At 24.5% G+C, this 14660-nt stretch overlaps 1 protein-coding gene across 3 annotated transcripts in view; it reads right to left on the bottom strand.

Moving 5' to 3' along the window:
- The window catches only part of LOC117168693 (probable ATP-dependent RNA helicase DDX23), a 55919-nt gene that overhangs the window by 34357 nt on the left and 6902 nt on the right, over positions 1-14660 (bottom strand). For all 3 annotated transcript variants that reach the window (XR_004466542.1, XM_033354383.1, XM_033354376.1), the window contains exons 3-5: positions 12711-13043; positions 5338-5760; positions 2534-2660 (exon numbers count right to left, since the gene is read on the bottom strand). Coding sequence is in view for 2 of the 3 variants with exons in the window: in XM_033354383.1 (XP_033210274.1) it covers positions 2534-2660; positions 5338-5760; positions 12711-13043 (883 nt within the window). In the remaining variant the exon portion in view is untranslated. The remainder of the gene's footprint in view (positions 1-2533; positions 2661-5337; positions 5761-12710; positions 13044-14660) is intronic.

Raw genomic sequence — 14660 nt, 5'->3', positions numbered from 1 at the left:
AATTGTTTTTATAACAATTAAAATTGTAACCTTAATTAAAAAATTGCAAATTGCATGATTTGATAATGGAATATTTTAGACAAAAATTATATTTCAAATTTAATTAAAGCCTTTAATTATAAATATATTATTTTCAAAGTTATTTCAAAATTAAAAATAGTTGATAAAGTTTCAATTTTAGGAAAAATCTGCTATTTTAAACGCTTCTAAAGTTTAATTCTTTCAAGTCTTTAAAACTGAATTTTAAAATTCCTTAAATTAAAATTTACACTTAAAAATTAAAAATCCAAAATGAAACCTTTTTAAAGTGAAAGACTTTCTAATTACGCATAATAAAATGAATATCATAAATGAAAAAACACAATTTAACTAATTATTTAAAAAATGGGTTAAACTCAAAGAAAGTTTAAGCGATTTTTTACCCTAAAATTTTGTAAAATTCCTGGTCAAAAAATAAATTCACTGTCATTTCCCGGTTTTTTCCGGTCTCATAAAATTCCGGTTTTTCAGGTTTTCTAGTCCAGCGACCACCTTGTAAAAATATTATTCTTTATGAAAAATAGTAAAATTCAACAAAAAAATCATTACTTTTAACCCTTTTTTTTGCAATACAATTTCTTTTGACCGTCACTTCTTAAACAATTTTTGAAAAATGATGGCGTTCTAATAAATGACGGCTTATACTTTTTCCGGACTTGGTTAAAATTAATGTGTTTTTGTTGTTGCAAATTTTAACATTTTTCATAACAAATTTTTTTTATTTGGAATGACTACTTTGTTAAAAATTCAATTTTTTTCGTAGACGCTTATTTTTTGTTAAAAAATTGATATTTGAATATTAAAACGTCAACTGAAATCTCTTTTTAATTGAAAAATTTATCTTGTTACTTTAAAAACTCATCTTTTTCAGTAGAAATTTCATGTTTTTTGTTCATGAAAATCCAACTTTTTGGTTAATTTGTATTCATCTTTGCTTAAGTATTCAACTATTTTGTTCGAAATATTTTATCGAATCACTTTGTTAAGAAATCATTTTTTTTTAAATTTATATCTTTAGTTGAAAAATCATCTCTTTCGTTGAAAGGTAAAACATTTTGTTGAAAATTAAACTTTTTTAATTGAAAATTTAATTACTGGGGTTAAAGTTAAACTATATTGTTAACCTTTTTTTTTATTGAAAGCTTATGTCTGGTTAAAAATGTAACTGTCAGTAGAAAAGTCTTTTTCTTGTTTAAAGTTAATTTTTTAACTGAAAATAAAACTTTTCCATTTTTTAAGATTGATCTTTTTTAGTTCAAAGTTCGCTTTTGGTAAAAAAAAAAATAATTTTCTTCAGTTGAGATTTCATTTTTGTTCAGTAAGAATGCATCATTTTGTAGTAAAATTAATTTTTTAACGACAAGTAATATTTTTTGTTTGAAAATTCAATTTTAATAGATAAAATTCGTCTTTTGTTTTGAAACTTCAACAATTTGGATAAACTTTTATTTCTTTCTTGAGTGAAAAATCTTCATTTTTTTAACATTCGTCTTTTTGGTTTTAAAATTAATTTTTTGGTATAAATTTCATCTTTTTTTATTTAAACATAAACATAAATGTGATATTTTTTTAATCGAATAGACTTTTTAATGAAGCTAAAATATTTTAACATTTGTATAGTCATCTGGCATCAAGAAATATTTGATAAATTTTCGAAAATTTTTCCAAGTTTTTAAATATATTACTTTATATAATATTCTAAATTTTCCCAGAAATTTTAAGAAAATTTTTACTTCATTCACATTTTTAATTAAAACAGCCAGTCTTTAATTTGAAAAATTAGTTAAATTTTCAATCAAGTTTTGGAATTTTTCACGAAATTGTCACTTAAATTTTCAACAAATATGTTGCATTTTTAACAATAACAAATTAAATGTCTACAAAAAGAATAAAGAATTTTTAACCATACAAATGAATTTTTAAAATATTCTAAACTTTACAAGAAATTTTAAGAAAATTTGTTTATTCTCTTGAAAACTTTCCAAATTATTTTAAGGCTCTTAAAGTTTAGCTTATTCTTTGAAAGTTTTTGAAATATTTAAAAATCTTTTTAAATAATCTCTTAAAATTAATTTTTCGAAATATAAAACTATTTTAACTTTTCCTAGGACCCTGAAAAAATTTCTTTCACTTAAGTAAAACTTGACAAAATTCTTTTAAAAAATCTTGACAAGTTTTAATTATTTTTTAATCTTTTAAAAACTTCTGAATACCCCTTAAAAGTACTCCAATTTTTTTCTAAAACGATGTATTATGGCAAAATTGCAAAATTTGGTTTAAAAATATTTTACACACTTTTTGAAAATGTTGGAAAATAATTGAAAATATTTTGTAATCTTTTTTTGAGTTTTCTCTTAGATTTCCTTAGAGAAAAATCGTTTTAAAATTACCCATAAATCATAAAAACTTTTTTTTCAATCTCTTGGGCGACAACAACCTTGAAAAAAATAAAAAATGTAAATTATCGTAATTTTCAGAGGATCCTTGAACTTACCTCGCAACCCATCCTTAGTCTCAAACCTTGTTCTTCCCTTGAAAGACCACCGACGAGAACCACCGTCCTAATTCCGAGTGGTTCACCGAATTTATTCGTTTCCTCTTCGATTTGCTGCGCCAATTCACTGAAAACAAATAAAAGAATACAAAATATTTCATGAAGGGAATAGAAGAATTTCATATTAAGATTTAAAATTCATTTATTTCAACAAAAAATATGCTTTTCTACCATAAAAGATGAGTTTTTCATACAAAAAAAAGAACAAGTTTTCAACAAAACAGTTGAATTTTTGACAAAAAATGACTTTTTAACAAAATAATTAAATTTTAATCTACAAAGAAGAATTTTCCACCATACGGTTTCATTTTTACTAAAAAAGGATTTAACTTCAATCAAAGACAGTTTAATGGTTAAATTTTCAACCAAAAAGTTGAAATTTCAAAAAAAAAATTTAATTTTCAACAAAATATTTCAAATATTAACCAAATAGTTGAATTCTTAATTTACAAATAGAAATTTGTAACGAAAAAGGTAATAGTTAATATTTAAAAAAAGGATTTTCTACCAAAAGAGATGAATTATTAACAAAAAAATTGATTTTCAATTAAAAAAGATGAATTTTCAACAAAAACAAAACGATTTTTAACCAAACCGTTACCTTTGGCGCCAAATAATGGAAATTGTTTTCAAAAGAGACAAATTTTCAATAAAACGATTAAATTTTTAACCTAAGAGTTAAATTTTCAATCTAGAAAAATCAATTTTGCAGCATATGGTTTAATTTTTTATCAAAAAGTCAATGAAAAACAGATGAATTTTCAAATAGACAGTTAAATTTTCATACAATAAGTTGACATTTCCAGAACAACATAAAAATAAATTTTTAACAATATAGTGAAATTTTTAACCAAATAATTAAATTTATTAACTTTATAATTAAATTATTTCATTTAAATTATTAAATTGATTAAAAACAGTTAAATTTTCAAATAAATTATTAAATTTTTAACCAAATAGTTAAAACTTCAACAAAAAAATTTAATTTTTAACCAAATATTTGAATTTTGACCTAAAAATATAAATTCTTTAAAAAAAGGTATATATAAAATTTATATACATAAAAAAATGATTTTTCTACTAAACGAGATGCCTTTTCAATCAAATAGTTTAAATTGTATGTAAGAACCAGATTTTAATTAAAAAGTTGAATTTTCGACCAAAAAAGATAACTTTTTAACAAAATGGTTCAATTTTTAACCAAATAATTAAATTTTGTAACCAAACAATTTCATTTTCAACCAAATAGTTGAAATTTAAAGCAAAGAGACGAATTTTTACTAAAATGGTTGAATTTCTAACCTAAGAGTTAAATTTTCAATCTAGAAAAATAAATTTTCCATCATATGGCTTAATTTTTAATAAAAAAAGATTAAACCTCAATCAAAAACAGTTAATAGTTAATATTTAAACAACAGCCAAATTAATTTTCTACCAAAAGAGATGAATTTTCGAACAAATAGTTGAATTTTTTAACAAAAGCAACAAGATTTTCAACCAAACAGTTTCATTTGCAACCAAAAAGTTGAATTTTCGACCAAAAATGTTGACTTTTTAACAAAGCAGTTAAATTTTCAACAAAATAATTATATTTACAACCAAATAGTTGAATTTGTAAGCAAATATTTGAATTTTTAATCGAAAAAGATGAATTGCCAAAAAAAACAGTTGAATTTTAAACTCAAACAGATGAATGTGAAAACAAAATTAATTTTCAATCAAGAAAGATGAACTTTCAACCAAATAGTTTAATTTTTTAAAAAATGAAAAACGGATTTTTAACCACATAGTACAATTTTCGACATAAAAATTTGAATCTTCAAGGAAAAATGTAATATTACATGAATTCTTAACGAAAAATTAATTTTCATTTATGAAAGATGAATTTTCAACCCAAATAGTTCAATTTTCAACAGACAAAAATATGATTTATTAACCAAGCAGTCGTATTTGCAACTAAATAGTTCAAATTTAAAGCAAAAGAGACGAATTTTCAATAAAATGGTTTAATTTTGAATTTAAAAAAAATATATTAAACTTCAATCAATAACAGTTGAACTTTCAAACCAAAAAAAAACAAATTATTTATAAAAGAATTGACTTTTAAACTAAAAAAAGATGAATTTTCAACAAAAAATTCGTTTTTATTCAAGAAAGATGAATTTTCATCAAAAGAATTAAAATTTTAACAAAATAGGTTAATTTTTAACTAAAAAGATAAACTAAAATTATTATTAAACTTTTGTAGGTGAATTTTAAACCAAAAAATAAGATTTCAAAAAAAGAGTTTGACTTTGAACCATGTAGTTTTATTTTCAACCAAAAAGATTCTTAACTAGAATAATAAATATTAAATTAAATACCTGAATTTTGTAAACAAGAAGATTAATTTTCCATTAAAAAATATGATATTTCAACAAATACATAAATTTGCAACGAAACAATTGAAGTTTTAACTAAAAAAGATCAATTTTTAACCAAGAAAATTAATTTGCACTCAAGAAAATTTTTAACAAAATACATCAATTTTAAAATAAAACAGATAAATTGTCAACCGAAAATTGAATAGTAAAATTTTCAGTTAAAAAAAATTAATTTCCAACCAAAGAGATGAGCCGTTAATTAAAAAAGATACTCAACCAAAAATAGAATAGTTAAATTATCACTTAGGAAAATTAATTTCAAAAAAAAATCGAATTTTCAACCAAACAGTTTTATTTTATTATGAAAAAATGTTAAATTACCGAGTGGGAGCGAGAATAATCGAATAAGGTCCTTGATCCGCCTCCTCGATTCTCTCAATTTTCGGAAGACTCGTAATCCAGAGCAAAAGAGGAATTAAAAATGCGAGGGTTTTTCCAGAACCAGTCTCAGCCACACCAATAATGTCCCGATTTTGCAGACCAATGGGAATCGCCTGTCTCTGAATTGGCGTCAAATCCTTGTAACCAACTTTCGTGATAATATCCAGAATCTCTTTTGGAAATCCAGATTCATCCCATGATCGGATTGGCGGCGGAATTCGCCCACCTTTGATCGATATACTATAATCCTCGCGAAAAATTCTCCAGTCTCGTTCCGTCATTTCGTTCTGGGCTTTTTTCGACCAATGCCGATCGTCCCACTTTTGCTTCTCCTCCTTCCGTTTCACTTTCTTCAAACGCATCCTGAATTTGAAGAGAAGAAAAAAACAATATAGGAAACTTAGTTTCATACCTTCGGAAATTTCAAAGCCTCCAAAACAAATCAAATGAATTTACACTCTTTTTGATTTTCGCTGAAATATGATTTAATATTAAAATTCCGTTAAGTAAAGAGGATGGCCAAACAAATTTATTTTCAAAATTCCCTGATTCTTTCCCTGACCAATTTTTTATTTTCCCTGACTACTAATATTCAAAGACCAACATTGAAATTTTTACGAATCTTTTATGAACAGAATAGAAAAATCCAATTTCGGATTTAAATTAAAATAAAATATTTATTTCAAACAAAAAAGATGACTTTATAACATAAAAGATTAATTTTCAAACCAAAAGAACAAATTTTGAACAAAGTTTAATTTTCGACCAAAAATATAACTTTTAAGGATATAGTTACATTTTTAACAAACTCATTCCCAATATCATTCTATTGAAGGGATTATTTAAGTACTGGAAGCAATTAACATTCACAGGAAAAAGAGTGAAATTAATTGAAAGGAAAGATTTTACCATTATTACAATTTGTTTTGCTTTTTCAATTCTTATTAAATATACCATATATAATGCATATGTTTTCTTATAAAAATTAATTTTTTTAAACTGTTCAAATGCTTTTGATTTTAATATTATAGTTCAGATAGAAAAGTTGTACTTGTTAAAAAGATTATAAATACATTTATGTTTCTATAACCCTTAAAGTCCATTGTGGGTGTCAAGTACCCAAAGCAATTTTCAAACTCTTATAAACCATACTTAATTCGAAAAAAATTGAGTAAGTGTCGAGTAAAATTGAGTAATAATATGACAGAATTTAGGAGAATTTAAAAGAATTTGAAAGAATTTAAGAGAATTTATGATTGTTAATAATATTTTTATTGTTCAGGTTATATCAACGGTTGAATATAAATTATTTTCTAACTCAAACATATTCAGGAATTTGGAATATGTAAAGCAGCAACTCATTAATTATTTAAAACTGCATTTTAACTCTTAAATGGCACACCTTCAAAAAATAACATAGCTGATACTTGGGGTCTTTTGGACCCCAGCGTTTTTAAACTGTTGTAAAAAGTTTAATTTTTGATTTTTTTTTGGGGTATTCTTTAACATCTCTTCTAAAGAATCAATCGGTAAATTAACTTAAATTTTATTTGTAACACTTCGAAAAACAATGAGAAATTAATGGAATGTACGAATTTTTATATTCGTTTAAAAAGGGTCTGGGGTCCAATGGACCCCCAGTGTCATTTAAGGGTTGATATTATGATAATTTTACCATAGAATATTTGATAAGCGGAATAAAACAGTGTTTCGTGCACAAATTTAAGATTTTCAAATGTTTTAATTTATTTCAAACAAAAAAAAGTTGTTTTTTTTACTTTCAAAGATAACTCTTTAACAAAATACTGGAATTTTCAACAAAATAATAGAATTTTTAACATGATAGTTGAATATCCAACCTAAAAAGACAAATTGCCAACGAAAAAATGTTATAATTTATATTTTAATAAAAAAATAATGAAATTTATACAACAAAAACTTAATTTTCCAAGAATCTAATGCATTTTTATGCAAAAAAAGGAAATTTTAAACTAAACAATTATTTTCTACAACAACAACAAAAAAAGCCAATTTTTAACTAAAAATATCAATCATAAAAAAATGAAAAAGTTACATTTTCTGTTAAAAAATGAATTCTAAACCAAAAAAAAGAAGTGTTTTCCTACTAAACAGTTAAATTATCAACCAGACATTAGCCTTCAAAAAAGAAAAATTTCACAATGTAGTTTTAACTTTGACCCAAATAGTTTAATTTTTAATTAAAAAGGATCAATTTTCATCAAGATAATTCGACTTTTAACCAACGAGATAACTTTTCAACTTAAAATATAAATCTTCAACAAAAAAGTGATTTCTTAACAAAACGATTCAACCAAATGTTTTAAACAAATTAGTTAAATTATCAAACAAATAACTATTTTCAACCAAAAAGTTGCATTTTTATACAAAAATGAAATTTCTTCTATAACAGATGAATTTTTAAATGAAAAAGATAAATTTTCAGAGAAAGTAATTGAATTTTCGGTTGAACAAGATTTTAGTCGAGTTTTCACGATAAAACTATGAATTTTTTAACAAGAAATAACTTTCTACCAGAAAAATTGAATTTTCAATGCAAAATGACGAATTTTTAACTAAACAGGATGACTTTTGAACAAAATTGTTGAATTCTGTAGCAAATAGTTGCATTTCTATCAAAAAATATGAAATTTATCTTAAAGCAGAAGAATTTTTTAGTACAAAAAAAGTTGAGATTTTATTTAAAAAAGAATCCAGTTAACTCAGTAACATCAAAAATTGAATTTTTGTAACACAAAAATAAGTTTCTACGAAAAAAAAATTGAATTTTTAATCCAAAAAGACGAATTTTTTAACCAAAAAGCATGTATTTTCAACAATATAGTAACATTCTCTACCAAATAGTTGCATTTTTATCCAAAAAAGATCAATTTGATACTAAAACAGATGAATTTGTAGTAAAAAAACCATTTTTTTATAATTGGAACTTTCATCCAGAAAATATTATAGTTCATTTTTCAACACCAAAATATAAATTTTAAACAAAAAGTACATTTTCTACAAAATAGTTAAGTTTTCAAGAAAATAGTATAATAGCTTAATTTCTAATCAAACAGTTGCATTTTTATTTAAAAAATGTAATTTCTGCTAAAGCAGGCAAACTTTAAAAAAAAAAAGACAAACTTTCAAAAAAAAGAGTTGAATTTTCAATCGAAAAGTTAACGAAAAAATGCAGTGTTCTATTAATTAAAAGAAATTCTGAGATTCTCATAAATTCTCAGAGAATTTATTTCTCGGTTATATATTCTCGGTAATATTCTCATTTTCGATACCGTTTTTAAAGTAATATAACCAGCTCAGAACTCTATCAGCAGCTGCTGAAAGTGGAGGTAAACAAATTTTCGGGTGTTAAACACCCAGTGTGCTCTTATTAAGTGAAAAAGTAATTTTGGAACAAATTTTTGTTTACTTTCTAACGTAAGTATTTCACATGAAGTGAAACAATTATTTTTTTCAATTATTTCATACTTTTTTTCTTTCAATTTCTTGTATTTTCATAGTATTACATGTCAAAGTTCCTCAATTTTTATAATAATAAATCGATTTAAAAGCAAAAAATCGGATTCATCATTGCATCATAAAATTGACTTTTCAACTGTGCAAATAAATATTTTTTTGAAAGCAATCATGTTGCAATCTTTTTTTTATGAAATTACGCTATTTAAAAACTATAGTCATAAATTTTCAGGTTAAAATAATTAAAATTGCGTGAGTTATGATTTTTTAAGTAAAAAAAAAACATTTTTTCACTTTTTTCAATCATTTTTTTAACAAACTTAAAATAAATAAATGGCTATAAAATCAACTCTAACTTATGAAAGATACCTTAAACTGTATCGCATAATTTTGTTGTGACAATTTTTGTAAAAATACATCCTTTTTGGTTGAAAATTCAACGTTTTCGTCATAAATTCGTCTTTTTAGGTTAAAAATTCAACTCTTTTCTCAGAACATTAATCTTTTGTTTAAAACTGATATTTTGTTGCTGATAATTCAACTATAAAATGCAACTGTTTTGTTGAAAATTCAATTATTTCCTAGAAAATTTACTTTTTGTTTAAAATTCTTATTTTTGTGTTGAAAAGTCAATTTAAATCTTTTTGGATGAAAATTCAACACTTGCTTTTTTTATTTGTCTTTTTTATTTAAAAATTTACCTGTTTCGGTAGGATTTTTATTTTTCTTGTATAAAAATGCAAGAGTTTGGTTAACAATTCAACATATTTGTTGAAAGGTCATGCTTTCTGGTTAAAAGTTTTGCTATTTTGTTGAAAATTTAACTATTTCGCAAAAAAAAATACTTTTTTATTTAAATTATTATTTTAGTGTAAAAAAGAGAACTGAAATCTTTCTTAAATGAAGATGCAACTGTTTGGTTGAAAATTTAAATTAAATATTTGGTTAAAACATCATAATTTTTTGTTTGGAATTGTACTGTTTTTTTTTTTTTTAATTTAACTGTTTTATAGAAAATTTACTTCTTGTTTAAAATTTATATTTTTGTGTTCAAAAATGAACTAAAATCTTTTCTGGATGAAAGTTGAACTTTTAAAAAAACTTGCTTGTTTTTTTATTAAAAATTCATCTGTTTTACTACAAATTTCATCTTTCTTGAATAAAAATGCAACTATTTGGCAGAGAATTCATCTATTTTTTTAAATGCATCTTTTTTGGTTAATAAAATTCAACTTTTTGCATAGGAATTTTTTTTTCTTAGAAATTTATTTTTCGTTTAAAAAAATCATTTTTCAATTTTGAAAAATCAACTAAAATCCTTTTTAACAGAAAATTCAGCAATTTCTGTTTGAAAATTTATCTTTTTAATTGAAAACTTCATCTGTTCAAGTAGAAATTTCATTTTTTTTTTTGTTAATTCAACTTTTTGGTTACAAATTCTTCTTCTTCTTTGCATTCATCTATTTTGTTTGAAAGATTTTGTTGAATCACGTGGTCAAGATATCATTATTTTTAAGATTTATATTTTTAGTAAAAATTCATCTTTTTTGCTGAAAGTTGAACCATTATGTTGAGAATTTAACAGTTTAGCTAATCTTTATTTAGTTTTAGACTTATTCTTAGTTTCATTTTTTCATTTTTTTTAGGTTTATATTTTTTAGTTAAAAATCGTCCTCTTTTTTGATAAAATTATATAATTTACTTGGTTTTAAAATTCAACTTTTGCACATATCAATTTCATATTTTGTAAATTCAAGTATTTTGTTGAAAAGACATTTTTTGTAGTAGAAAAGAGATTTTTTTGTTTAAAATAAATTAATAAATTAAAAAATTTTTAATTGGTATCTGAAATAGGCTTTATTACATTTATAAAAGATTCCAGGCCTGCTCGTTGAAAAATAGCCAAACTCCTAATGTACTGATGAAAATTGTTTAAATAATGAATAAATGTTGGGTATTTGCTAGGAATCATAGAAAATTCATCGAAAAGAAATTTTTAGTTATACTAGTCAATACCATTCTGCGTTAACACTATACTATATTAACATTATTATACTTTAACAGTATTCTATGTGGCACTATTATATGTTAACACTATCATCTGTTAACAATATCCTATGTTAAAACTATCTTATGTTGACACTCATACGTTAGCACCATCAAATGTTAACACTATTCCACGTTAAAACTATCCTATCTTAATTTTTAACCAAAACAAAAAATCTATCAAATCTTTCGCAAATTCGCCAAATTTGTGAAAATTTATCATCAAGAAAAGCACTGTCCTATGTTAACACTATCCTACCTGAACTCTATCCTGTGTGAACACTAGCCTATGCAACAACAATCATATGTTAACACTAACCTATGTTTAACACTATCCCTCGCTAATTCTAACATATGTTAACACTAACCTACGTTAACAATATCCCTTGTTAACACTATCCTAGGTTAACACTAACATATGTCAACGCTATAATATGTTAACACTATCCTATTTGAACACTATCATATGTTAACACTGTCATCTGTTGACACTGTCTTATGTTAACACTACCATATGTTAGAAATAGCTTATGTTAACAATATCCGATGTTAACACCGTCCTTTGTTAACACCATCCGGTGTTAACAATATCCTTTGTTAACACTATCCTGTGTTAAAAATATTTTATTTTAACACTATCCTATGTTGACACTCCTACTTTAGCATCATTTAATGTTAACACTATTCCCCGTTAACACTATCCTATGTTAATTTTAACCAAACCAAAAAATCTATGAAACCTATCGCAAATTCGTAAAATTTGTGAAAATTTATCATCAAGAAATGCACTATCCTATGTTAACACTAATCTAAGTTAACATTACCATATGTTAACACTATCATATGTTAACACTATCCCTCGTTAATACTACCCTATGTTAACATTGACCTACGTTAACATTACACAATGTTAACACTAACATATATTAACACTATCATATGTCAACACTGGCAAATGTTAATACTACCCTATGTTAACACTAGCACATGATAGCAATAGTCTAGGTCAACAACATCCTAGGTTAACACTTCCATGTGTTAACACTATCTTGTGTTAACAATATCCTATGTGAACACTACCCTACGTTAACATTAGCACATGTTAACACTATCCTATGCTAACACTGACATATGTTAACACTAGCATGTTACCACTAACATATGTTAACACTATCATATGTCAACACAATCCTATGTTAACGCTAGCATATGTTAACACTAACCTATATTAACACTATCCCGCGTTAATACTAACCTATGTTAACACTATCCTATGTTAACACTAACCTAGGTCAACACTATACTATGTTAACACTATCCTATGTTAACACTATCCTATGTTAACACTAACCTATGTTAGCATTGCCATATGTTAACACGAACATGTGTTAACACTAGCATATGTTAATACTACCCTATGTTAACACTAGCATATGTTAGCAATAGCCTAGGTTAACATTTTTGTTTGTTTTTTTTTATTTTAAAAATGCTCTAACTCTGAAAATTTTCATCTTATAGAAAAAAGTCATGGGGATAAATTGTTTAAGTTTCTAAGTACCATGAAAAAACGTACATAGAATTTTAAAATCTTGAAAAAAATGTGTTTTCAAAATTGTTTAAAACGTGCTCACTTTTTGAATTTTGATCCAAAATAGCTGGTTTACGAACTTGTTATTTCTTTTTAGATTTTAAAAAGTGTGCTAAATGTCAAAGTTTCGTTTCATAAAAATTTCTTCGAGCCGATAATTCAAATATAAAAAAAAAGTACTTACTTTTCCTGCTCCTTTTCGACCGCAGTTCGTCTTTTTTCGAGAAGTTCTCCATAGAATTTGCTCTGGTCTTTTTTCTGTGCCTTGATATCAATTCCCGCGAGATTTCCCCGCCCGTAAAATTGAACCTGATGCCGTTCTTTATAAATGGCATTGTAATCAACGGAAGTGTCCTCAGAAGTGTCCCAATCAAAAACGAATTTTCGATCATTGAGTCGTCTGACTCTACGCTTCTTTTTCACCAGACCAAGATATCTTTCCTTTATCGCTTCCACTTCATTCTCTTTATCCTTATCCTTGGTTTCCTCTTCCCTTGATCTGGGATTATCTCTTCTCCTATTTGAAATTATTATTATTATTATTATTATTATTATTATTATTATTATTATTATTATTATTATTATTATGAGCGAAAATCGAATATAATTACAGGGGTCGTAGCGCAAAAAGAGCTCACAAAAGGAGAAATAGGATAATTTTGTCACGAAAAAGGGAAAATATAGGGGAAAGATTAAACATTTATTTTTCTATTCAGAACGAAAGAAACAATCTTTAACTATAAGGTCAAAATATTTCAAGCGTGCCACTTTTAAATCGATAGTTCTATTTTCAATAAATTTATACAGTTTTCGATTCATTTTTATATCAAAATAACTCCCCTAAAATATTTTTGCAAAAAATTAATTTTTAAAAAAGCTATTAACAATCAAAGTTCTTGATCATTTTTTTCAAAAATGGATTACTCGCGAATGGTTTATCGAAATTCAATGTAGTAAAAAACATTTTTTTATTATTTAAATAATCGTTTGTTTTGAATAATTGAAAATTAAGATGCCTTTTAATTTGTGCATAAAAGTGTTTTAACAATTTTTTTGTCGAGTTTAAAGTATTTATTGGATAATAAAAATAAGTCTTTATCGGATACAAAATCTTTTAGATGGAATTTACATATTATAACGCGAAATAACCAAAACTTTTTGACAGAAATATTTTTCTAAAAAAAAACAAACAATTATTGTTCTCTTTATTGTGATTTTCAAACGATTATAAACTAAATGGACTTATTTTGAAGCAAAAATGAACTCAAAGTAAACTTTTATTAACTTATAAATGAAATATTTACTATTTAAGAATCTTAACTAAAGTTTATTTAAGCTAACAATGCATTGAAACTCACATGAAATAATGAAATAATTGTTTTTTTTTAAACCTACTTCACAAAAATGTGCTTTTTCACTGTATAAGATGGAAATTCTATCTAAAACTATTTGTTTCTGATGAATCGTAAAAACACTTTTATGCAAAAATAAAAATACATGTTTAAAACTGTACCTACTCTTTCTAGTTCCATTTTTCGGCACCATGTGGCGAAATGATAGACCACCATTCCAAATAGTTATTTTTTCAACAAAAAGATGAATTTTCAACCAAGCAGATTAATTTTCTACTAAAGAGGAATAAGGTGGTTGAATTTTCAATTAAGCATTGATAAATTTTCAATCAAAGAAATTAATCTTCAAACAAAAGTATTTTTTTTAAGAGAGTAGTTAAGTATTTCCCCCCAAAAAATTAAATAGTCAAATTATCATTGAAAAGATTGTTTTTAATCCAAAAATAATAATTTTCTCCCAAAAAATACATTTTTTTAACATGAATTTCAACGCCATAGCTGAATTTGTAATCAAAGGAGACAAATTTTTAAACAAATAGTTGAATTTAGAACTGAAAAAAAACAACACAAATTAAAGAATATGGAATAGTTACATTTTTAGTACCTACAACATTTTTTTTTTTCATCTCGACTGAAGAATTTTCAACTAAAACGAGTTTTTAAATGAAACAATTACTAAAAAAATTGTAAAACAAAACTTAAATAGTTCAGTTTTAAGTTGAGAAAATCAATGTTGAACCGAAAAGGAGAAATTTTTTAATTACAAAAGATAATGCTTCAAG

The sequence above is a fragment of the Belonocnema kinseyi genome, chromosome 1 (genome assembly GCF_010883055.1).
Source record: "Belonocnema kinseyi isolate 2016_QV_RU_SX_M_011 chromosome 1, B_treatae_v1, whole genome shotgun sequence".
In the NCBI taxonomy this organism is placed as follows: domain Eukaryota; kingdom Metazoa; phylum Arthropoda; class Insecta; order Hymenoptera; family Cynipidae; genus Belonocnema; species Belonocnema kinseyi.
Note: the sequence above shows the minus strand (reverse complement) of the source record. Positions and strands in the feature narration are given on the sequence as shown.